The sequence below is a fragment of the Sminthopsis crassicaudata genome, chromosome 2 (genome assembly GCF_048593235.1).
Source record: "Sminthopsis crassicaudata isolate SCR6 chromosome 2, ASM4859323v1, whole genome shotgun sequence".
NCBI classification, from domain to species: Eukaryota; Metazoa; Chordata; class Mammalia; order Dasyuromorphia; family Dasyuridae; genus Sminthopsis; species Sminthopsis crassicaudata.
The window spans coordinates 349,314,800-349,341,175 of NC_133618.1; the positions used below are offsets into that span (position 1 = coordinate 349,314,800).

Genomic DNA, 26,376 nt, shown 5'->3' on the forward strand with positions numbered 1-26,376 from the left:
AACCAATAAAAACTAATCACTTTGACATCCAATATATTGCTGTATCTTCTTGATTCTACCTTTGCTACATCTCTTGTATGTACTCTCTTTCTCTTCCCTGACACTGTCAACATCTAAGTATAGGCTCTCACACTTGGACTACTGTAGGAATCTTCTGGTTGGTCTGACATCCTCAAGTATTTCTAGTTCAGTTCATTGTCCCCTAGGTTGCTAAAGTTAACTTCCTAAAGAGAGAACATGATCATGTAAGTCCTCCTACTAGAATTATATGCCAGTTACCTCCCTATTCTAGAATTAAATTTAAGATCCACTGTTTGGCTTTTAAAGTGCTTCATAACCTCCTCCCTTCTTACCTTTTCTGTCTTTTTATACTTTACTTCCTTCCATTTATTTCTTTGCTATTATCTATATATGAAACTCTATAGACCATCCCAGTACATTTTCACTAATTGTTCCCATATCAAGAATGTTTTCCCTCTTTACTTCCCTGGCCTCCTTAACTCTGCAAGAGGTCTTCCTTAGCTCCCCTTACTGTTCCTGCTTCGCATCTGAAAGTATCTGTAATTTATCCTTTATATCTTATATAAACTCAATTGTTTATACTTACTATTTTCTTTCCTCCCATTAGAATGGGAGCTACAATAGGGCCAAGAAACATTTTCCTTTTTCTTAAACCTAGAACTTATCATAGGACACATAGTAAGCATTTAATAAATGCTTGTTTAGCTTAGTTCAGCACCAAGGCACCCTGAGGAAGAAATATCAGGCAATATGTGCAAAGCAAGTTAAACCAAATCACCATTTAGACTACCATGTCCCTTTAGATATATATGAAGATAGTCTACAGCACCATCTTATTGCCCCAATTTTGGCCACAGCAACTCTAAAAAAGGATTTATTATAGTATAAAGGAATTTATCAATAGAAAAAGATTACTTCTACTACTACTTCATCAGTGAGTTAAACATGAGTTAGAATAGAAACTTAGTGTAAAAGAAGTTCAATTACTCAGACATTTCAAATTCAATATTAGTAAATCTGAGATGAGAATAAATTTTTATGCTGCAGTAGTAGACATGTTGGCTTCTTAGAAGGCTGAGGCTAAGAGACTGCTTGTGTTTAGAAATTCTGAGCTATAGTAGGGCTTCAGGTATCTCCACAGTAGTCTGGCACCTCAGATAGACCCCCTCTATGGGAGGGAGAGGAGAAGCATTAGTCAGTTTAAGGAGGGGTGATCCAGCTCTCATTTTAAATATAGTGAGATGGTCTCAAAAAACAAAAACAAAAAAAAAAAAAACAAAAAAAAAAACACCTTTCAGAATAAACTTTTCCATACTTACCATCAAATAAATAATGTAAACCCAAATAAAGAAGTACATAATTTGCTGAGAACTTCCTGTAAGTCATTTGCTTAAAACATTTTTTTATTCAATCTTGATTTTGTTTAAGCAATAATCATGAAAAATTGTAATGGTTCACAGTAATAATATAATTTCGAACTGAGATCATTATTCAAACTTAAAAAATAAGGAAAAACTTTATAAAAGTTTTTATTCTTACCTCTAATAATTCAAAATAGTGTGAACAATGGTAAACTGGCACTAGCATAAGGCGTGGAAGAACATATTGTACAGCCTCTTTAAAGCCATCAGCAATGGACTAGAAGGCAAAAAGAATTTATTTGAATTTCCACATGTGAAATATGTGGAATACAGCAAGACCATAACATAATATAACCTTATCAAAAATAAAAAATTAAAGCTGAAAATTTAAAAGGTAAAATGAATTTTGTTTTCCCTGAGGAAAAAAAAATCACCTTCTATAGCTACAAATACTAATTATTTATCATCTTTAAAATACTGATTTCCTAAATTGATCTTTTTTGTACAATAAAGAAAAGGAATATACAAAAATTAAAAACGATCTTAAAAGCTATAAAAATAATTTTCTTATAAAATGACAGGAATATTAAACATTTATTACATTTCACATTATAATATTATCTGAAGTCAAATTATGATAAAATATTTATTTTTGCTTACATTCAAGTCATTTTGGGTCAAAATAAAACTCTAACATTGCAAAAGTAGAATTTTGTATAATAACTAAGGAAATCAGGAAAGAGGTCTTAAAGGAGACAGTATTTTAATTATCAGTAAAGGAAATTAAAGAGTTCCAAAAGATAGAGATGAAGGAAAGCATTGAAAGGGCTATTTCCCAAGAATGATGAACAGCTCATACAAAGGTAAGAATTTAGTAGATGGAACATTATATATAGAGAACAGAAAGTAGTACAATTTGGTTGAATCATAAAATGAATGGGAGTAAAGGAAAGAGAAGAGTTTATAATACTGGAATGACTGGCTAGAGATAAATGGTCTTAACTACCTTAACTAACTAAGAGAGGAGTTTGTGTTTTATCCTAGATGCAATAAAGTGCCATTGACTCTTTTTAAGCAGGGATGAGAAAAGGAGGAAGAGAAAGGGACAGAAAGGACAGAACCATACTTTAATAATATAATTTGGGCAATCTTGTGAAAGATTAGATTAAAGAGAGGAAAGGATAGAGATGGAGGGAAACCAAATGAGAAGTTATTGCAATAGTCTGGATGATGCAACAATCTGGTGATAAGTGAGAAAGGCCTAAACTAAGATGATGGTCACAAGAGTTTAAAAAAAAAAAAAAAAAGGACAAATGATGTGGAAGTAAAACTGAAAGAGTTTGGCAACTGATAGGCTATAGGGAGGCTAGAGAAAGTGAAAAGTTGAGGATGACTCCAAGGTTAGGAACCTGGGTGACTAAAATTTTGGATGATGGTACCCTAAACACAAATATGGAAAATATGGAAGTTAAGAAAAGAGATAGGCTTTGGGAAAAGTAAATTCTGTTTTGGATATTTATTTCTAAATTTACTGAATCAATGGTATTATCAGTTAAAAAAAAAAAAGTTCAAAATATTCACATAAGCAAGATAAAAAGAATAAAAATTCCTAATAAAAAGAGGAGAAAATGTATGGTATTTTCACTATGTGTATGTTTTTAATGACTGTTGTGATCATGACAACATATTGTCCATCTGATTGTTTTTGTCATAATATATATATATATATATATATATATACACACACACACAAAGATTATTCACTGATGAAGTCAGAATTTTCATCAAAATAAATGACAGTATGAATTTACTATTTTTGTGAAAATAAATGTTAGACATTATCATGAAAATTGATGTTTAAATTAAATATATTTACTTTCACTTTACATAAAGTGAAGTCAAAAATAAAAATAAATATAAAATGTTTATAAGATGTGCTACAGCAAGGAAAATATAATAAAAAAACATTTTCTGGACAATAAATTTGCTAAGTTTAAAGATTCTTCAAAAATATCAGAACACTTATATAAACAAAAATTACAAAAAGCAAAAACTTTAGCTTATGGAGGAAAATTCCTTACAAGTAATATAGCTAAGAAACTTTTCTGCAGTTAAAAAAAATTAGTCAAAGAAACCACTTTAAAAAGGTTAAAATTACTACTATGATAATTTTTTCTCTCTCAGATATGATTAGTCTCTAGAAAAGGAATACTGTGCATTTCATTCATTTTAGTCTCATCAAATCATTTTGGGAAACAATCTATCATCCTACAGAGTAGGGAAGAATGATGTGTTTTCTCTCTCCAATGGAGTGTTTATTATTCTAAAAACCCAGGTCAGCTTAAGAAGTCAGTAAGACACATTACAAATGGGGATGCCTTCCCAAAATGTTCAACTTTTCTAGCTTCTCTCAAGTTTCTTGGGCATTCTCCTATATTCACAGCAGTTTGTGGCTGACTAATCAACCTAGATACAAAAAGTTCTTTAAAAGATTTCACTATCAAGGATAGACTTTTCCTTTCTGCCAAACACTCTTTCAATCCAAAGTAGCTCTTGAATTCTTGCAAGTTTAACACTAAACAAATGAATTGTTCCTCTATTCTTTATAAAAACCTAACATTAAATCTAAATTTACCTGAAAATGTAGAGAAACAGCAGGTTTGGCCATCAAAGTATTGAAACGCTCATGAAACTGTGGTGAAAGAATATCCTGTGACAAGGTTTCATATGGATCAAATGCTTGTTCCTTAAAAAAAAGGTTTTTGGAAAGTAAAATAAGTTTACCTCACATAGTTGTAGACACATGTATTTTCATTTTCAGTATAACATTGCTACAATTTGCTTGTAAGACTAGCTGGTACAGTAGATAAGAATGCTAGGCCTACAATCAGGAAGACCTAAATTCAAATCCAGTCTCAGACACTGTTAGTTTCAGTTTCTTCATCTATAAAATGGGGATATTGATAATAATAGCACCCACTTCACAGGGTTGTTTTGAGGATCAAATGAGATAATACTTATAAATATGCTTCGTATGGTAGGTGCTATACAATCTTAGCTATTGATAAGTCCCCAACTAGGTCTTAGCTGTGACTGCAAATAGATACTTTCAAAGAAATACAGTACCTTTAAGTCATGGAGTTCAGAATGTCTTGATAACTGTCACTTCAAAATAAGTTAGTAACATAGTGGCCACAAGTAGCAAACTGTGATCTATATGTATAAGTATATATGCACATGTCAATGAAAATTGGTCTTCAGTTGTCTCTTTTTGGCATTTTCATGGCAAAGTGGTTTGCCATATCCTCCTCCTTCTATTCATTTTACAAATGAGGAAATTGAGGCAAACAGGGTTCAGTGACTTGCCAAGGGCCATATAACTACTAAAAATCTAAAGTCAAATTTGAATTCAGGTCTTCCTGATTCCAGGCTAAGTATTCTATACACTGTGCCACTTAGCCTCCTCATGAGCTATGTTGTATAAATGTGTGGATTTATATGCATAAACATGTATATAGGAGTACCAATAATCAAAAGACAAGCAACTTTTGACATTTTGTCTGAAAATGTATTAAAAAAGAATCCACTATATTTCAAGTTGACTTTTAACCCTTATGCACAAGAAATTTTCTTAAAGTACAGCTAGGTAACACAATGACAGCACCAGATTTGGAGTCAACAAGACCTAAATTCAAATCTGGCCTCAGACACTAGTTGTGTGACCCTAGGCAAGCCACAACCCTAATTGCCTCAAAAAAAAAAAAAAAAAAAAAAAAGACCTTTTCTTAAGTAACTATATGAAATAACAGTGCTTTATCCATGGCATATTTTTCCAAAATGTCAAGACAGGTAGATATGAATAAGCATTAATAAAACAGTCTACAAATCAAAAAAGTATATAACCAAATTTTTATCACCAAAAAAAAAGTATGGTGATTTGTAATTTTATCACCTGAAATGTATATATAGGAGTTCAAGATAAGTAAATATCCTAATAAGAGTAGGACTAAGAATTTCAGATAGCTTGCAAATGATTATTAGTCTCAGTTTTCTAAACTAAAAATGAGGTATCTACAGATTGCAGAAGTCTATTACCTTTATTAGTACACTATATATCTTAACCAACACATTACTTCACTTTAAAACCCAGTCACATAAAGTTAATTTGAAGTAATCTGAAATAAATTGTCAAGCAGAAATATAGAACACAGTACAATAAGTAAAATATGCAATTATTTCAGTTTATGGATTTAAAGAAAACTAAGTATCTTTATAAAAGAAAATGTCTTCATTTTTGGCAAAATAATCAATCAAATAATATGCAGCTTAATGAGCAATTTAAATATTTTAATAAGAGTATAAATATAGTTTTATAAACTTACTTCTGCTAGATCTTCAAAACAGCTGCCAGCTAAAGGATGAGGACTGCTTTCATCAGTCATTTCAACTGTGTCTTCAATCAAGCCTAAAAGCTTTACAGTCAATTCATGAATATCTAAAATGTTACTAAATATCCCTTCAACATCCTAAAGAAAATAAAAATGAAAGTTTCTGAAACTAAAAACTAAACTGTTATTGAACTTAAAAGTCATCTTAATATTTTACAAGAAACAAAGCTCCCACAAGACAAGCTTTGAAATTCTACATAAAAAGAGAAAGTATAATATAATAAAATATAGAAAAGGAAAAGTTTGGGATCAAGGCAGGAAAAAGTAGAAATAAAAACATACAAAACTGCAATCAATCAGTAAGAAAGAAAGAAAATATAATTTTTTGTGTTACAAGATAGAAAAAACAGGTTATTTAAAAAAATAGAAATTCTAGGTAGTTCACTTTAAATACATACTGTATTAAACATCATGAAGAACTTTCCTTGTGAGTTAGTCATTGGTTTTCATAAGAAATAAATAAATTTTTGGTCCTAAGGTCTTTCTACCACAAAATAAAATTTACCTAAGTATTAAGGTAATGTATAAACTATTTACTCTGTAGACACAAATAATATGTATCTACCCAGTTAAAATAGGACCCTAAAAATGGCAAATTAGGATCAATTTTGTTCTGGATTTCAATCCCTTTATATTACACATCAATGCTATCACTTAATGGGGAAAAAAATCAAGCAGTTTATAGATGCTAATGATAAAAGAAGTATATAGCTGATGAACTGAGCAACTAAAATTATCTGTTTTATTTTATAAAATAAAGTTGCCCCCCATTATTCACTATCCATCTAAGTTTTTACGAATATGTTTATATATTCTAAACAAGTGTTATCTTTGGTTGCCATACCCTTTAACTTGGCATGTAAAATAATAGTATAATATCTGGTGGTGAATTATAGAAATATTCTTAAACTAAGCAAAAGCACTGCAAAAAAAAAAAAAAAAAAAGCTTAAAGAAAAGAACTGAGAAAATTTAAGTTTTTACATTTTAGTGTTTATTTAGCCAATACTACCTAAGTATTACTCCCTTTTTATACATGGAATATTTTTATTTTATTTTGCAGAATAGCAAAAAAAAAAAAAAAAAAAAAAAAAGGCACTGAATGATGCTGAAAACAAGAAAGACAGAAGAACCGATCTTTAAAGAAAAAAAATCATTCACATCAGAAAGTAAAGGAAAAAAAAGAAACTTTTCCTTTCCATTATATTTATTCTGAGACAAAGACATTCCCAGTCTAGAAAAAGATCTCATGTTTGGGGCATTCTTTTAACATAACACACATTTTTTTTTCCTCACAGGTTCCCAGGGAATTACCTGATTGCTTTGATACCGATTATTACAGAAAGCTTTCAATCATCTTAGTTTCATCATTAATCTTATGTAGTATTTCAACATACTGGTGAAATAATTCAAGCACTTAAAAAAGTATACTGCAATTACATAAAAGAATATTTTTGTTTTATATGCATGGATTTTGAAATTATTTAATTGTTCTAAGTTTTATAATACTTTTTGAGTAACAGAATATTCCAAACATAAGAATGATACTTACAGAAGACGCAAACAGTTTTTTGTTTGAAAGAAAAGCCTCCCGAAATACTTTTATTATTAGATTTAATTCCCGTAGATATTGTCTTTCTTCTGCAATTTCAGTTCTGACTAGGTCATAGTAATTTAATTCACCTGAAGAAAGAGATTCATCTTCACAGAGTGAAACCAAACCAATGTCATCCTGATCAAACATGTCCATTAAAACCTGAGAAATACAAAATAGCATTTTATAAATGATTATCACTAATTAGGTTTAAATTAGTTCAATGTTCTTCACAATCACCACATGAATAAGCATTAAGAAAATAAAGAGTAAAAGGTTAAGTTATACTACTATAATGTCCTGTTTCCAAGTCTTCCTGCCTCCATTTTATCAATTCAACATTTATTAAGCACTTATTCTGTGGCAAGACATCGTATATTCTTTCCCCTCCTTCAATCCTTTTCTAAAATACTACTGACAGCGAAAGAACTCTGGGAGTTGACTATGAACGACTACATAGAATTCCCAATCCCTATATTTTTGTCTGCCTACATTTTTTATTTCCTTCACAGGCTAATCGTACACTGTTTCAAAGTCCGATTCTTTTTGTACAACAAATTAACTGTTTGTACATGTATACATATATTGTATTTAACTTATACTTTAACATATTTAACATGTATTGATCAGCCTGCCATCTGGGGGAAGAGGTGGGGGGAAGGAGGGGAAAAGTTGAAACAAAAGGTTTTACAATTGTCAATGCTGGAAAATTACCTATGCATAAATTTTTGTAAAAATTAATTAATTAATTTAAAAAATACTGTTGACAGAATAATCTTGTTAGTAAAAGTCAATCTTCTGCTCAAAAAAATTTCCTATGGTTCCCTATTCTCTGCCAAGTGCATATATATCAGCAATAAGCATTTATTAAGCACTTACTAAGAACTAGGGATACAAACAAAAGCAAAAACAGGTTTCTTGAATTCAAGGAACTTGTGTTCTAATGGAGGAAACAACATGCAAACAAGATATACAGAGTAGATAGAAGGTACTCTAAGAGAGGAAGACATTTGCAGCTGGGACTGGGAAGGGCCGCCTAAAAGAAGAATAATTTGAATTAAGTTTTGAAGGACATGAGAGAATCTAAAAAGTACTGTAAGAAAACAAATTATTAAAGATACTTGGAACAGCTGGTGCAAAGGCATAGAGATGAAACAAGGGATGTTTAAAGAGTAAGCTGGTGTTGCTAGAATGTAGACTACTGAGAGGAGAATAAAGTGTACATAGATTGAAAAGGTAGAAAGGTGTTGTTATAGAAAACTTTAAATGCAAAAAAATAAAAAAAGAAATCAAAGATAACATCAACATTTCAAATTTGGGTGACTGGCAGGATGGTGATTTCCTCTATAATAAAAAAATAAATAAATAAATAAGGAAGAAGGGAAGATTTGAATGGAAAAATTTTCCCAAAATCTGGCTCTAGCCTACCTTTCTGGCAAGATTTCACATTATTCCTCTCTCGTTACTCTATGTTCCAGCCAAACTGGACTACTCTCATCCTTCAAACAAACTTCATACATCTACTTCTAAATTCAGCTCACTCTCCCCTCCATTCCTGGAATGCCTTTCCCACTACTTCTGCCTGTACAACTCCTATATACATTAGAATCCATCTCAAAATCTGATCTCCCAGGTCTTCCCCAACAGACGTCCCACATGGTACTTTGTATAGAAATTCACTAAGGTGTTTTTAAATATTATATACATTTTATTATGTGTTTACATGTCTTCCATACTAAATATAAACAAAATCAGAGACTGCAATGTATATACACAAATTGTATTGCACACAATACCTAACACAGTGTTCCCCACATATAATTTTTATAGAACATCAAAATGTTGTTCCTTTTTTTTTTTTTTTTTTTTTTTTTTTTTTTTTTTACAGAGCAAAGGTTAGATAAAATGTGAAGTTTCAAATAATCAAAACACAAAGTAAATCTCACCATGAAAATATATGACAAAGTCCAGTTGAAATCATGTTTGGATGAATGAAAAGAAAATTAATTTATTAAGTACTAGTTTAATATATTGGATTATTTGCCATCTAATGAGAGAGAAATTGGAATACAAGGTTTTACAAGGGTCAGTGGTGAAAAATTATCCTTGCAAAATCAAAAGCTTCAATAAAAAAATTAAATAGTAGTTTATCTTATTCTTTTTCTTTTTAAATTTTATTTTCAGATCAAATTCTCTCTTTTCTATCTTCCTCACCTCTATCCACAGAAAAAGAAAGAAAATAAATTTGCCCTAAACTTTACTAAAGTAAAGCAAAACAAATTCCCACACTAAATATGTCCAAAAAATAAATGCCTCAATCTGCACATAATAAATCATCTCTCTAACTTGAGGTTGATAGCAGATTCATTATAAACTCTCTGGAACACCACAGTTTAAAATGACTTAGTCATAGTATATATCAACTTCTCACAATGTATATATCAAGACATCTCCGAGTGAATACATCATTTATATTTAAAGGGTGATATAAACAAATTATGGGTTCATGGAAAAAATTCCTGCCATAGGGGAAGAGTTCATGACCAAGAACTAGAAAGAACATGAGGAAGTGTTAAGTTTCTGAAGCCAAATTTGAACTCAGGTCCTCCTGACTTTAGGGTCAATGCTCCACTGAATCATCTAGTTGAATGTCTTCATCATTTTTTTATAGAACAATAATATTCCTTTACTTTCATATACCATAACTTATTTAACCCAGCTGATTTTCCAATTTCTTGCTACCACAAAAAGAGCTGCTACAAACATTTTTGCACAATAATATATTGTCATTACACTGATCAGAGTTCCTAAGCTTTTAACAGTTATTTCTCTTAATATTGTCTTGTTCACTTTACTCTGCCTTAATTCATATAAGTATTCTCAGGTTTCTCTAAAACCAACTCTTTCATTATTTCTTACAGCATAACAGTATTTCTTTAAATTTGTATACTATAACTTGTTCAGCCATTCCCTAACTGATGGGTGCTTCCCTCCCTGTCTGCCAACATGATAATTTTCTTTTTTGTGAATAAGTCCTCTCTGAACTCTATGAGATATACACTTATTAGCAAGATCATTATGTCAATGAGTATAAACAGTTCACAGCTTCACCAACAATACAATGAAGTGCATGTCTTCACACAGTCAATCTTTCCAGTTTTTTTTTTTTCCATTTTCCCTTTGATAGGGGAACCTCACACCAATTTGATAGGTATGAGGTAGTACCACAGAACTGTTTTAATTTGCATTTCTCCAATTATTAATGATTTGGAACATCTTTTCATATATATTTTTCTTTTTTTTTTCTTCTGAGGCTGGGGTTAAGTGACTTGCCCAGGGTCACACAGCTAGGAAGTGTTAAATGTATGAGACCACATTTGAACTCGGGTCCTCCTGAATTCAAGGCTGGTGCTCTATCTATTGCACCACCTAGCTGCCCCCTATATTTTTCAATATATATTGATTTCACATATATTTTTCATATATATTGATACCTTGGATTTTTTTCCTCTGAAAACTACCTGCTCATATAATTTGACCATTTATCAACTGGAGACTGGAATTTTTAAAAATAATTAATTCAATCCCCTATATATCTCAAAAATGAGAACTTTATTTTAAAAATTTGCTCTAAAGATTCCTCCCCCCATTTCCTACTTTCTGTCTAATTTTAGTTGCATTTGTGTAAAAGCTTTTTAATTTTATGCAATTAAAAAATATTCATTTTTACCTCCTGATGTACTTTCTAGCTCTTGGTCATGAACTCTTCCCCTATGGCAGGTAATTTTTTTCCATGAACCCATAATTTGTTTATGATATCACCTTTTACATCTAAATCATGTATTCACTTGAAGATGTCTTGATGTACATACATTGTGAGAAGTTGATATATACTATGACTAAGTCATTTTAAATTGTACCAAAATAATTAACTACATTATCAATTTTACTTTGTCAGTATGGCTGGATTTTTCAAAAGTACAAAACCTAGGGAATTCAATAAATAAAGCCTCTATCATTGATTTCCATGTAATATCAGAAATTTAGAATAATAAAGGACCTTAGACATTATCTTAGCTTCTTCCTTTCAAAAGGCAATGTATTTGACAAGTCATTTCCCAACTGATAAATGGCTAAATGATATGAACAAAATTTTCAGATGAAGAAATTAAATCTCTCTATAATCATATGAAAAAAATAATCTAAATCACTGTTGATTAGAGAAATGAAAATTAAAACAACTCTAAGGTACTATACACCTCACAACCATTAGTTAGCTAAGATGATAAGAAATGAAAATGATGAATTCTGGAGGAGATGTGGGAAAACTGGGACATTTTGTTGCTGGTGGAATTGTTGAACTGATCCAACCATTCTGGAGAGCAATTTGGAACTATGCCCAAAGGGCTATCAAATTCTGCATACTCTCTGATCCAGCAGTGTCTCTATTGAGTCAGTATCCTAAAGAGATCATAAAAAAGGGAAAAGGACCTACATGTGCAAAAATATTTGTAGCAGTTCTTTTTGTGGTAGCAAGAAATTGGAAAACCAACTGGGGAATGATTAAATAAGTCATGGTATATGAAAGTAAAGGAATATTATTGTTCTATAAAAAACGATGAAGACAGACAACTAGATGGTACAGTGGAGCATTGGCCCTAAAGTCAGGAGGACTTGAGTTCAAATCTGTACTCAGAAACTTAACACTTCTTAGCAGTATGACGCTAGGCAAGTCATTTAACCTTAATTGCTTCGGGGGTGGGGGTGGGGGTGGGATGAACAAGCTGGTTTTGGAAAGATTTGGAATAATTTATATGAATTGATATTAAGTGAAACAAGCAGAACCAGAAAAACACTGTACATACCAACACAGGATTGTGCAATGATCAACTATAATAGACTTGGTTCGCATCCAGAGAGAAAACTATGAAGACCAAATGTAGATCAACACATAGTATTTTTACCTTTTTTTTTTCCTCTTGTGGTTTTTCCCTTTTGTTCTGATTTTTTCTCTCCCAACATGAAACACATGGAAATATGTTTGAAAAAAATGAATATACATGTATAGGCAAAGAAAAAAATGTTGTTACATATAACTGGGTGGAGGGAAAGCAATGTATTTGAAGTACAGAGAGGTCAAGTGACCTGCCCAAAGTCCTTTACATTGAAAGTTTAGCCCCTGGGGGCAACGAGGTGGCACAGTGGATAGAATACTAGTCTTGAAGTCAGGAGGATCTGAGTTCAAATTTGACCTCAGACACTTAACACTTCTTAGCTGTGCTAAGATCTGGGCAAGTCACTTGACTTCAATTGCCTCAGCAAAAAAAAAAAAAAAAAAAAAAAGAGAGAGAGAGAGAAAGAGAAAGTTCAGCCCTTTACATGAAAAGTATATAATATAATGTTTATGGTATGGGTTCAAGTTCAAAGTAAGAACAACCAACAAATACAATATATTTCATTAAATACATTTAAATATAAAATATAGGGGCAGCTAGGTGGCACAGTGGATAGAGCACCAGCCTTGAATTCAGTTCAAATCTGATCTCAGACACTTAATACTTCCTAGTTGTGTGACCCTAGGCAAGTCACTTAACCCCAGCCTCAGGGAAAATAAATAAATATAAAATATAAACATATTAAAATATATTTCATTAATAAGGGACATAACTAGGAAAAAATGTATAAGTGAAATTTGTGGATAATGAAAACTCATCCTTTTACAGGCCCACACTTTTATTTTATGGACCTCTTTCTAAAATGTATTCCAAACTTCCCTACTTTATAAACAAAAGCATAGTGAATAAACAGTTATCTTTGAGAAAAGCCTGTACAAAGAAACAGAATTTATCATTTTGCTGATTGTTCTTTTCTGCTTTGCATGTAGAAAGAAGGGAAGAACCATTTTCAGAGGTTTCTCTTCAATATATCTAGCAAAAAAATAATTCAGGTCATGATAACTTTTTTGTGTCATCTATCCTTTGATGATCTGGTAAAGCCTAGAAAAGGGATCTGAAAAACTCCTTCTCACAATGTTTTTAAATGCATAAACTAAAATATATAGGATTAATAAAGGAAACCAATTATATTGAAATGTAGTTACCAACATATATTTCTTTAAAAACTCACAGATGGGGCAGCTAGGTGGCACAGTGGATAGAGCACCAGCCTTAAGTCAGGAGGGCCTAAGTTCAAATCTGACCTCTGACACTTAACACTTCCTAGCTGTGTTACCCTAGGCAAGTTACTTAACCTCAATTAAAAAAAAAAAAAAATTCATAGATCCAGTTTAAGACCTCCAATTTATACCCACCTTAAATTTACAGGAAGACCAAGCCAATCAAATCATTCCATCCTGATGCCTTTATCAGATGAGAACATAGCTTAATTGAATCAAAGGTTTGAGTTATATGTGAACAAGATCTAAACATTTCCTTGAATCAATAAGTCATTAACTTTAGAATAAATATGCTCCAAGTTCTTGGTTAATTTAAATGTATTTGAACACCACTGAATGAACTACAATGACTCCCTTTTTCCCTTTACAGGGAATGTTTAGATTAATTTCCTTAATTAATCTAAACATTCCCTGTAAAGGGAGTCACTGTAGCTCATCTGCTCACGTTCTATAGGTTGTCTATAACCTAGAGTTATTATACAAAACCCAGAGAATTAGTTTATTGATGGAAACTTCCAGCAAAGCACCTACGAAGAATAACTTGTGAGAGAAGGCAAATTAGGAGAAAACAAGGGATAGTTTACCTCTCAGATCTGTGGAGAAGGGAGGAATTTATGGCCAAAGAAGAATTAAAGATTATGAAAAGCAAAATGGATAATTTGTATTAGATTAAATTTTTAAAGTTTTATACATACAAAATCAGTGAAGCCAAGATTAGAAAGAAAGCAGAAAACTGGGGAAAAAATTTACATCCAAGGCCTCATTTTTAAACTATATTGAGAATCGATTCAAATTTATAAAAATACAAGCCATTCTCCAATTCATAGTCAAAGGATATTAACAGCCAGTTTTCATATGAAGAAATTAAAACCAGTTCTAGTCATGAAAAAAAGCTCTAAGTCACTACTGGTTAGATAAATGCAAATTAAAGCAACTCTGAGGTATCAATTCACAGTCTCAGAATAGCTAAGAGGACAGGAAAGGAAAATGATAAATGTTGGAGGGGATGTGAGAAAACTGAGACACTAATACACTGTTGGTGGAGTTGTGAACTGATCCAACCATTCTGGAAAGCAATTTGGAATCATACCCAAAGGGCTATCAAACTGTGCATAGCCTTTGATCCAGCATTGTCTCTACTGGGTCTGTATCCCAAACAGATCATATAAAGGTAAAAGGACCCACATGTGCAAAAATATTTATAGCAGCTTTTTTGTAGTGGCAAGGAACTAGAAACTGAGTAAATGCCCATCATTTGGGGAATGGCTGAATAAATTATGGTATATGGATATAATGGAATATTACTTTTTTATAAAAAATGATGAGCAGGCTGATTTCCAAAAAACCTGAAAAGACTTATATGAACTGATGTTAAGTGACATGAGCAGAACTAAAAGAACATAGTACACAGCAATAACAAGATTATGTGATGATCAACTGTGATGGACTTGGCTTTTTTCAACAATGAGGTGATTCAAGGCAATTCCAATATACTTGTGATGGAAAGTCATTTTCACCTTTTTTTTGGTTGATGTTTGCTTGGTTTTTTTTCTCTCTCTCTCTTGATTTTTTCCCTTTGATTAAAAGAGATTTTTTTTTTTTTTTGCATAGCATGATGAATATGGAAATATGTTTAGAAGAACTGCCCATGTTTAACCTATATCAGATAGCTTGCTGTTTTGAGGAAAAGGGGGAAGAAGGGAAAAGAGAAATTTGGAACACAAAGTTTTGCAAGGTGACTAGTAAAAACTATCTTTACATGTATTTGGAAAAATAAAATACTATTTTAAAAAGCAAGACCAAGTCTTGGACTTGTGCTGAAATGCTTGGACTAGATTTAGAACTAAAAGAGACCTTAGAAGTCAAGTAGTCTACCCTTTCCATTTTTTACAGATTAAGAAACTAAAGTCCATTGAGGTTAGTGACTTGCTCAAGATCACAGTGGGAATAAATAAAAGAGGTGGGATTTGAACCCTGGTTCTATGACTTCAAAGGTTCTATGACTTCAAAGTTCAATTTTCTTTTATTTCAAAGAATATTAAGACTCTTAAAATTTGCTAATAAGATACCAATGAAGTCATTTTAAAAAGATCAAAAGGGCAATAACAAAGGATACAAAGGATTCATAACCATCAAAACTATATCTTAAAACAAAAATCATTTCCGAAAATATAGAATAGTACTTTAGGAAAATTACTACATGGATCTGGACAAACTATGGAACAGAAAGTTTAACATTACTACACAAAAGAGAAATAGGAATCTTAGCACTCCAATTAATTTCAGTTATCAAGTCTAAATAGTAATATAACATGCAAATACAATCTTTATTGTAGGAGGAGGCGGCCTTAAACTTTTAAAGAACAATTTGAAATACTTCTCTTTCACTTTTTAAAAATTTATTTTATTTGAAAAAACAGAATAAGAAAAACAGAAAAGGAAAACAAAATAAAATAAAGCAAAACAAAAGAGAACATTGCCATATATAACAAATTACCAGATCAAGAAAGTATTATATATTTTAAAAAATCATATTCACAAATGTTCATTTTTTTTTTTTTTTTTTTTACTTCTTTGTAAATTGTTCTTCTGTTCTCTGTTGAACCTTTCACTCTTTAAAAAGGTACAGGTCTATGGATGAGGAACACTACCTAATATCAGAATTTTTCAATGTGTTCATTTGTTGAACCGTTTTTCCCTGTTTTATTCTTTGTAATGAGAAATGGCTCTCTGTGAAGGGGAAGGAGGATTAGATTGTGAAGTGTAGGTGATGTAAGAAGGAAAAAATATAAATAAAAATTTATTTTAAAAAATAAAGTTTGAAAAGAAAAACAAACTTTAAAATAAAGAAGGAAGGAAGGAAAGTTATGGAATGAAAAAGATTGCTGTATCTGGAATCAGAGGATCTAAGAAAATCCTGATTTGACAGGATTTGTGTAACTACAGACAAAAGCTTAATTTCCCTTCAATTCAGTGTCCTCATCTATAAAATGATGGGTCTCAGAGTGTTCCCTTTGCATTTTAGTTCTACAATATTTGCTCTGCTACTTCACGCTTTAAAACTTCAGACAAATCACTTAATCTCTCTGAGCCTCAAGTTATACATTTGTAAGATATGGCAATTGCACACTCCCTGGCCCCAGAGATGCCTTCCAGCTGTTCTGATTCTGTGGCTTCAGTTTTTCAAATAAAGGTAACCAGTAAGGTCCATCCAACAAGAGCAGATTTACTAGGACTATTCCCCCAAGGCCTTCCCTTCCCTTCTGAAGGTTCCTTTTGTTTGCTTCAGTCCCTCTACAGATGCTTTCTTCCTCCCTTTTCTACTTTTCTCTCCTGCCTTTTTAAATGGTACTGTTATACTTAAGTAACTTCATCTTCCCCATTCTTTTTCCTTTCTAAAAGAAGTGAGTAGAATCTCTAACTTATTAATTCACTCACTACAAACAAAAGAAACTGAATTAAGTTCATTTTAAAATTGAATATAGCCTTTATTTTTTCTTTTTAAAAATTTAATACTTTTGAATTAACAACAATCTACCTTCTCTACTTGTCACTTCTCTTTGCCCAATGGGGAAAAAAAATCCATGGAACTACATGGGCCCCATGACACAGAATAAAAGCTTGATGTAAGTAGTTCACAAAATCCACCCTATATTCCAACACCAACATTATTTTAAAATTTCCAGGATAACTACAAAATCAATTATGAAAAAGTAAAGGAAATTAGAATGTTACATATAAAACTGTCTGATCCTAGGCAAGTTAATTCAGCTTTCTGATCCACAGTTTCCTCAGAAGTAAAATTATGACAAGAACACAAGCACCTTCTATCTCAGAGAATTATTATAAGGGCAGTATTTTGTAAATCTTAAATTGTCATTGAAATATGAAATATGCTATTGTTTGTTAAAAGAAATAATAATGTTACAAATAAAGTTTTTAAATTGTTCACTTTCTTACCTTATCTGCACACATTGATACTTTAATGTCCTGCTGGGAGATTTCATAATGTCTGATATTAAAAACATAATTACCAGCCAATTTCAGAATATCAGCAGAGATATATTCCAATACAGCCACAATATAAAGAGAGACATGATAATCTACTTTATATCCTAAAACTTCCTGTATGGGAAAAATGATAGGAGGAAAAAAAGATGCAATTGTTAATGTAAATTGTTAATGTAAAAAAAAAAAAAAAAAAACATTTTACTAGATAATAAATTAATTTAAATTATTACTTAAATGTTGAATCTTTGCATTATGTGTCTGTGGGATGCTAATATTGCTAAGCTTTCCAAAATGATTATGATCTTTAAAATTTCATATGCTGACATTAATTCTAAAACCTAAACAATAAATTGCAACATAAAATGAACAATAAAAGAATCTTTACCTCACAGAGATATAATGCAAGACGAGGACTCTTATTTATCTTTGTTCTAGAGAAATCAGTCACCACATCTATGTTAACACCATTTGATGATAAATTAGCTTGGCAATCTATTCTAAACAGAAAAAATCCTAACCTGTATTTAACCTGTATTTCTTTGAGTGTTTGATTTCAGATCCAAAACCCAATCAGGTTAGCTTTAATTAATAGGTGTTACTCTCTAAAAACCATAGAAACTCAAATTGATGTAAGGTCACAGATAGCTAAAGCAAAGTCTCTTGCCTTTTAATAATTACTTTAAAAAACCCCCAAAAAACCAAAAACACCTTATTCTTGAAAAGAATTAGAAACTTAGTGTGATATAAAATAATTTCATAAATACCCAAGAAAAAAATTTGAAAGTAAATTCTTTCATCTGAAAGAGAGGAGATTGTTTAATGAAAGGCACAATTATTTTAATAAGTGAAAGCCTATGGGCTTTTTTTTTTCTTCATTCCATTACTATAAAATTAACATGAATACAATTGACAGTTTATTGAAGTTTTCAAAACTTCATATAGAGGATGCATAAAAGATATTTTAAAGATTTCATGTCAAAGCAAAAAAGGCATTCCTAAATACGTTATAATGAGTCAACACCAACTTCAAAGAATTACTAAAGTTTTGAATTAAGGGTTCTTTCTAAAAGCAAGGTGCAATGAAGCAACAGAATTCTTTTAAAAAGGAATAATGTGAGTCAATAATTCTGGCCATCTACTACATAGGGAAAAGATTATGTTAAGTGTTATGAGGAGTGTACTGACCACAAAAACAATCAGACTCTCAGAGTAAGAAAAAGCAAAATGGGGTTTATTCCAATCTCATCAGAAAGACTATCTCCCCTCTGACAAGATGTTTGTCAGTAAGGACTACAAAGCATAAACTGCAAAATACCAGATTAAATAGAACAGAGGCTTCCTCCAACCCTAAACTTGACCTTTTCTCCCACTGTTTGGTGGAGTCCAGGTTTACACTCTAAACCCAGAAATCCATTTCAAAAACAAAAGAATACAAATCAATAATAATAAACTCTTAATTTAAATTTCCCTAGAGAACAGATAGATATACAAGCAGATATACTTGGATAAGAGAATTCAAAGCTATCATCAAGTTTAAAAGTACTTAAATGGTAATTAAGAGATGATGGGAAACAGGAGGGGACAAACACTTGCAAGTCACAATTAAAGTATAGTTTAAGGCTATATTCCCAGGAGAGTGTCTTCACTAAGTTAATTCCACACAAGGAGGTAATAAAAAGAAGTATCCAGTTCTAGTTATTAAAGAACTTACTATAAAACAGAAAACAGGAAAAAATTGATTAAAAAAAAACAGTAAATAAAATATGCAAATGTAAAACAAAATAGCTAAAACTATGAAATCATAATCTAAATTTAAGAAGGATGTCAGTAGGATGTAAAAGATGTTAAGAATCAGTTAAGGGAGGACAAAAAAGTTATATGGAAGAAGAAAATCTTGAAAAGACATAAGAAAATAATTTTGTAGGCATATGAGGTTTTAGTAATCTGTTTGCCACTCTTGTAGATTATCCTAAAATCCTAAAAATTCAGCCAAAGACCAAAGCATAACAATGGTGATACCACCATACAAGTATCCTGTACCTCTGAGCACCTTATTTCTTTCTACAAATATTCTACTTACATGAAACATCATCAGGAATGGTAGTTTCCAGAAAATGTCTCAATAGTATGGATTGCTAGTACTGCTCCACAAATACCACAAATTCCCAAAGTCAAAACCTTTAATAACTTAAAAACTATACTAAGATTTTTGGGATCTCCTATGTATCCATATACATTAACAGACTGAATAATCATTCATTAAATATTATTATGAAATTCCCTAACAAAGATTACCAAAGAAATATATCTGAATTTATGGAAATTGTCTTACCAGTGTAATACTTCTACGTTTTGGTTAACAGAAAATGATTTTAAAGAAATGATTTTAAGAAAAAAATACAACATGTATATAAATCAAAAGTTATTTGCAATAAAGAAATGCCTTTTAATTTTTAGTACCTTCAATAAAGGATGAATTTTATCCACAGGTAACAAAAGAGGTGTCCTTCGTTTTCGTTTTTCTATGGCAGATTGTGCATCAGCAATAGCCCACTTGTCAATTGGATGAGGAAAAGTCTTTTGAACACGTTCCTATTCATATTACAGAAATATATTTGTACATCTTAAGTTTTCACAGAAATATCATAAATACAAACAAAACAAAACAATTTTAATATTATCTATAACTTTTGCAAAAGATATTGACTCATTTCCTAAGTCTTTCTAATGATGAAATTTTTTTAAGGTTTGTGCTTTTTGTAGGAATGTATAGCAAAATAAGGACAATAGTCTCAGGCATAGCAAAGTTATCAACCTAACTTGCAAGTGCCTACTATTTGTCTCATTTCTACTGTAGAGGGCTGGAACTCTGGAGAAGTATACTTGAAACAAGGATACTTGCAACAAGATGTTAACTCAGTGGAATTGATGAGATGATGGTTCTTTAGTATACTTAGTACTTAGCATGGTGATGTAATGGTTTTCTAGTTCACACATATTAAGTATGCTGTAATGATATAATTGTAATAGGGTATTTAAGGGCTGAGAGGAGTGGAAATGAGACATTCCATCTTTGACCATCTTCCTGGTGGCTCTCCTGCCTCCTGCACCCCTCCACTAAGATCAAGACTGGATCAGATTGTGACAGACATAGATAGACTGTAAATAGACATAGACAATAAAGACTTTAGACTGTATTCCTGTCTATCCTCCTAGTGACTATCCTGCTGAGACCAAGGCCCATCCAAAGACCTCCAGAAAGCTAGCCCAGACATTTTGACGCCCAAACATGGATATAAGGACCTACACTCAGCAGCTTGACTGATGCGATCGTAAGTTCAGTGGAGAAATCCCTGTGACCAGGATATAGGGTGAATAAACTAGTCACTTTCATTTCAGCTAAAATGGAGCAAATACTAAGAAAAGAGTCTTCCCCACCCTAAGGGAAGTGTGTTAGCAAGCATAGTGAGGTTAATAAAGGAGCAAGGTTTCTTGGTAACTTGGGAACAGATTAGACTCTTAGATACATTAGAGTACATGTCTCCTTGATTCTCTAAGGAAGAAAAATTAGAGCCAGATAAGTGAAACTAGTGGCAGAGCAACTATTTGAATATTATGAAGATAATGGTCCTGATTCAATTCCTGAAACATTCTATATTTACATATACAACATAATACAATTGGCTATAAGGAATTACATAACTTCTAAAATAAAGAAAAAGGAGAAACAGCAGAAGGGGCATAGTACTGACAAAGCAGCCGAAAAGCATGAAGAACTGGACAAGAAAGGAGTTAAGTACAGTGCTGATGAAAATAAGGAGTATGGTGCTTCTCAGCAGGCTCCCTTAGGGCATTTTCTATCTCCTGATTCTCTCCCTTCAATTTCCCCTTTATGGGTAGAGGGAGGAGGAGGAGTGGGAGGGGCAGTGATAACATCAGCACTACCCATGCAGTAGCTTTGACCATCCCCTATGACATGATTACAAAAGGCATTAATTAAAGCTAAAAATGAAGGGCAGGATACATCTGATTTGAAAATAGAAGCATACCTTGTGATTAAAGAGTTTGACTCTTCAGGTCAAGAAAGAAGATATACTCCTTTTAATTTGGAAATTATCAAAGATCTGAAAAAAGCTTGTACTTTTTATGGGTCTACATCATCTTAAGTTAAAATAGTATTAGAGAACTTGGCTTATGAAATTTTAAACCTTAGTGATTGGAGATCTATAGCAAAGATATGTTTAGAACCTGGACAAAACTTGTTGTGGTTTTATGAGTATAGTGAACTCTAGTTTACAAGCCCAACGAAATAGGCAATCTGGAGTTAATATAACAGTCACCTTTGAACAACTAGCAGGTTTAAGTCCTTATGCAGACACTTTAACACAGAATAATTACCTTATAGCAGCATATGAGCAAATTGCTTCTGTTGCTATCAAAGCATGGGGCACCCTCCAGGAAGACAAGATAGAGGGGAAGCCTTCACGAAAATAGTGCAAGGTCCAAATGAACCCTTTGCTGATTTTGTGGGATGTTTGCAGACAGCTCTCGTAAGAACTATTGGTGAAAGTGTAGCAACAGAAATAATAAGACAATTTGCTAGGAAAAGTGTTAATGAGGTTTGTAGAAGAATTATACTAGGACTGCACAAGGATACTCCTTTAGAGGAGATCATAAGACGCTGTGCCAAAGTGGGCACAAATACCTTTTATACCCAGGCTATGATGCAGAATTTTCAAGATCTGAACATGAGAAGACAGGGTCCCTTTTGGCAAGGGACTTCCAGAGAGACTCTTGATGCTCCTCCAAAAACAAAAGAAAGGGGGAGCCATAGGTAACCCGAGAACTTTTAAATTTAGCTCTTTATACTATTAATTTTTTTCATTTTATAAAGATGCACTGCTTCTGGCAGACAAGTTTTATAACCCACCAGAAGAACAGTGTCCAGTGAACCAAAGTCCAGGAACTTTGGAGATATATACTTGAAACAAGGATACTTACAACAAGGTGTTAACTCAGTGGAATTGATGAGATGATGGTTCTTTAGCATACATATACTTAGTACTTAGTATGGTGATGTAGTGGTTTTCTAGTTCACACATATTCAGTATACTGTAATGATATAATTGTAATAGGGTATTTAAGGGCTGAGAGAAGTGGAAATGAGACATTCCATCTTTGACCATCCTCCTGGTGGTTCTCCTGCCTCTGCACTCCTCCACTAAGATCAAGACTGGGTCAGACTGTGACAGACACAGACTGTGAAGGAGACAATAAAGACTTTAGACTGTATTCCTGTCTATCCTCCTTCCTGGTGACTATCCTGTTGAGACCAAGGCCCATCCAAAGGACCTCCAGAAAGCTAGCCCAGATACTACATTTTATAGTTATGGAAATCATAATTCTAAATTCTATAGTAATCTAAAGATTTATTTGGATATATCTTTATTACAAAAATTTCAACAACCTCTCACATCTGATCCCAACTAAGCTCAAAGGTTTTACCCCAGTACATCAAATATTATTTATTAGATAACCTGGGGAAATCTCCTTTCCTATAAGTAGCTAATTATATCTGTTTATATAATTGCTAATCTCTTAGAAATAAATATGTAAATTATAGAATGTACAATTTACTGACAATTAAATCAATTAGGAAATAAAGACATAAGGAGTGTTCTATATTCCTACCTCAATAATTAAAGAGGTCCTAGGTAGAACAAGGTAGAAATAAGGCCTAGACAATCCTTTAGAATCAGTCAAAGGCATTTCAGAGGCAGCTAGATGGCCCAGTGAAAAAAGTACTGGCACTGAAGTCAAGAGGATCTGAGTTCAAATCCAGACTCAGATTCTTACCAATTAAGTATGTAACCTTGAGCAAGTCACTTAACCCCAATTTTCTCCCAAATAAATAAAAAAAGGGGGGAAGGGAGAGTGTTTTAAATAGGTACCCCAAAAAAATTCTTGATAAATTTGGAATTAGTGAAGGTCATCAAATGAGTAAAATGATATTACACAGGAAGTGTACTGGTTAGCAGAAGAATCTTGCTTAAATCCTTAAGGTTTTATATAAAGTAGCAAACCAGTTCAAGTTCTGATTCCAGTAACAAGATAGTAATTTCAGCCAGTTTTGAACTTCAATCAGTATCTCCAAACAAGCTTTCTGAAATAGCAATGGCTGGTAGCCATGTCTATATTAGGAGACAAGACAAAATGAGCCAACTAGGCTCAGGCATCTATAAGGAGACCAGAAGAAAGCTATGCTATTACCTAAGAACTTCCTAAGAGCTCCATGAAAAAAAAAGCATTTCCAGAAAAATGATTTCCAGGAGCTGTTATCCCCTTTGTCCACACATGTACTCATCCATTTTTTTCTGCACTCTATATGTACTTATAGAAGAGTGTGCCCTTGATTTGAAGGGATGTTTTCTCCCAAAATAGTCTTACTATACTTCCTTATTAAATATACATTTCTAAAAGCTAAATGAATTTGGTTAATTAATTGATTGATATTAACTAATAATTGGGGGAAAACACATAATGGGGATTGATGAGCAAACCATCTCTAAACTCTCAAGTTTCGTCTGATGAGAGACAAAGTAGCCTTCCTTGGAAGACCTAGCCTCTCAGGTGAATGGAGAGTTAAGAGACATAATTATTAATATAGTTTTAGTTATGGCAATACCTAGCCCAAGTCACCTCAAAAATGATTAACTAGGGATTGATTTACTTTTGAAAAAACAATCCCATACAACTTAAATCATAATACTTTTAAAAAGTCTCTGCATAGAATCATTTTCATTCTCCACACAAAAAGAGGATAGGAAACTGAGGAGTAATTTTATTGGTATATGGAATTCTTAGGTGATAAAACTCCTTGTACCAATTCAAGTCAGCAACTCTTAACAGTATCTACAGATTAAGTGGCTTGCATTGCAATAGCCAACACTTGTCAGAATTGAGAGTCTCTTACCCAAGACTGGCTTCAAGGCCAGTTATCTAACAGTATACCATACGGTCTCTGCTTTTCTTAAGATAAGGGTTTCAAAAGAGATATTAAAGAAGGGAAAGGGACCTGTATGTGCAAAAAATATTTGTGGCAACTCTTTTTGTAGTGGCTAGAAACTGGAAATTGAATGGATGCCCATCAATTAGAGAATGGCTGAGTAAATTGTAGTATATGAATGCTATGGAATATTATTGTTCTGTAAGAAATGACCAACAGGATGATTTCAGAAAGGCCTGGAGAGACTTTCATGAACTGATGCTGAGTGAAATGAGCAGGACCAGGAGATCATTATATACTTCAACAACAATACTATATGATGATCAATTCTGATGGATGAGACCCTCTTCAAAAATGAGATGAACCACATCAGTTCCAACAGAGCAGCTGAACCAGCTACACTCAGTGAAAGAACCCTGGGAGTTGACTATGAATCACTACATAGAATTCCCAATCCCTCTATTTTTGTTTGCTTACATTTTTTATTTCCTTCACAGGTTAATTGTACATTATTTCAAAATCTAATTGCAGAAAGACTTAGTAACTAAATGACTCAATTTTATGAATTCTTAACAATCCTACTAAGTATAGAAGTACTTCAAAATTAAAGTGGGTTTTTTTTTAATTAAAGCACCCAATTTTAGAATAAATTTAAAACAATAACAAACAATATAGCCCATAGTATACTTTTTTGAAGGCTACCCTGATGTTAGCAAATATTTATGATTTAATTTCCTTTGAACTGATAGCCAAAATCTTAATTTTAAAACAAGCACTGACCTAATTTAAAGTGGATTTTTTTTTCAGTTTGAGTATATACAAACTTAATTTTTTGAGTAATGATGCCTGAGTATGTTTTGTTACCATGATTTACAACAAAGTGAATCGCCTCAGTACAGCATGTAAGATAAAATTAACATAGTTTTTCTTACCTCTACATCTTGAACAGTCCTTGGCTGTACAATGCATAATTTATTTAGCAGCTGAAGGATCAATTCTTCAATGTAATATAGACAATCCTCTTTTGCTGAGAGATTGGGGTGAACTTGATGCTGAACCTACAAAAACAATTACTTTATTACTTGTTAATTTAAAAAATGAATATTCAATAAAAATCAAGAGGTCAGGCTATGTACAATTTGTAACACTATTTAAAAATTAAAACAAGAAGATTAAAAAATATATAGCTTCTTATTTTTCTTTGTAGGCTTTTTTCTTGCAATTGGAAAAGGATTATTATTGTACAATAGTAGAGTTGCTGAAGAAATGATAGCCAGGCAAGAAAAAGGGAGAAGAGAATGGGGAAAGAGATGATGTAACTGAAAGTTCTTTATAAATATTCAGGAATTTTTAACATCCTTCCTAAAATAAACTATTTTCTGTCTACTTCTAACAAAATTTCTTTTTTGTAAAATAGTTAAATAGCAATAATCTCAAGGGGACACCAGATATTATGAAAGCACGATGAATAGAAGTTGGCTAACAAATTGTATAAAGAGGAAAGGGATGAGAGAGAGTGAAGAGTTAAAGATGACACGTAGATTGTAATATCACCTGAGTGACAAAGAGCATGGTGGTATCCTTGATAGTAATAAGGAAGTTCAGAGGGGGACGAAGGCAGAAGGGTGTAGGACACATTGCATTTAAGATGTCTATGGAACAGATAGCCTGGCTAGTTCAAAATGTCCAATAAGCAGTTGATAATGTGAGGCAAGATGACTGAAGGGAGTTTAAGGTTCAATAAATATATCTTAAAAATCAT

The 26,376-nt window shown here is 32.2% G+C and overlaps 1 protein-coding gene across 1 annotated transcript in view; it reads right to left on the reverse strand.

Annotated features, from left to right (window-relative positions):
- Window positions 1-26,376, reverse strand: part of LOC141556522 (son of sevenless homolog 2-like) — a 95,368-nt gene that overhangs the window by 56,825 nt on the left and 12,167 nt on the right. The window contains exons 2-8 of the mRNA XM_074290736.1: window positions 25,547-25,672; window positions 20,069-20,200; window positions 17,558-17,722; window positions 7,381-7,584; window positions 5,765-5,908; window positions 4,018-4,128; window positions 1,561-1,659 (exon numbers count right to left, since the gene is read on the reverse strand). Of these exons, the coding sequence (XP_074146837.1) occupies window positions 1,561-1,659; window positions 4,018-4,128; window positions 5,765-5,908; window positions 7,381-7,584; window positions 17,558-17,722; window positions 20,069-20,200; window positions 25,547-25,672 (981 nt within the window). The remainder of the gene's footprint in view (window positions 1-1,560; window positions 1,660-4,017; window positions 4,129-5,764; window positions 5,909-7,380; window positions 7,585-17,557; window positions 17,723-20,068; window positions 20,201-25,546; window positions 25,673-26,376) is intronic.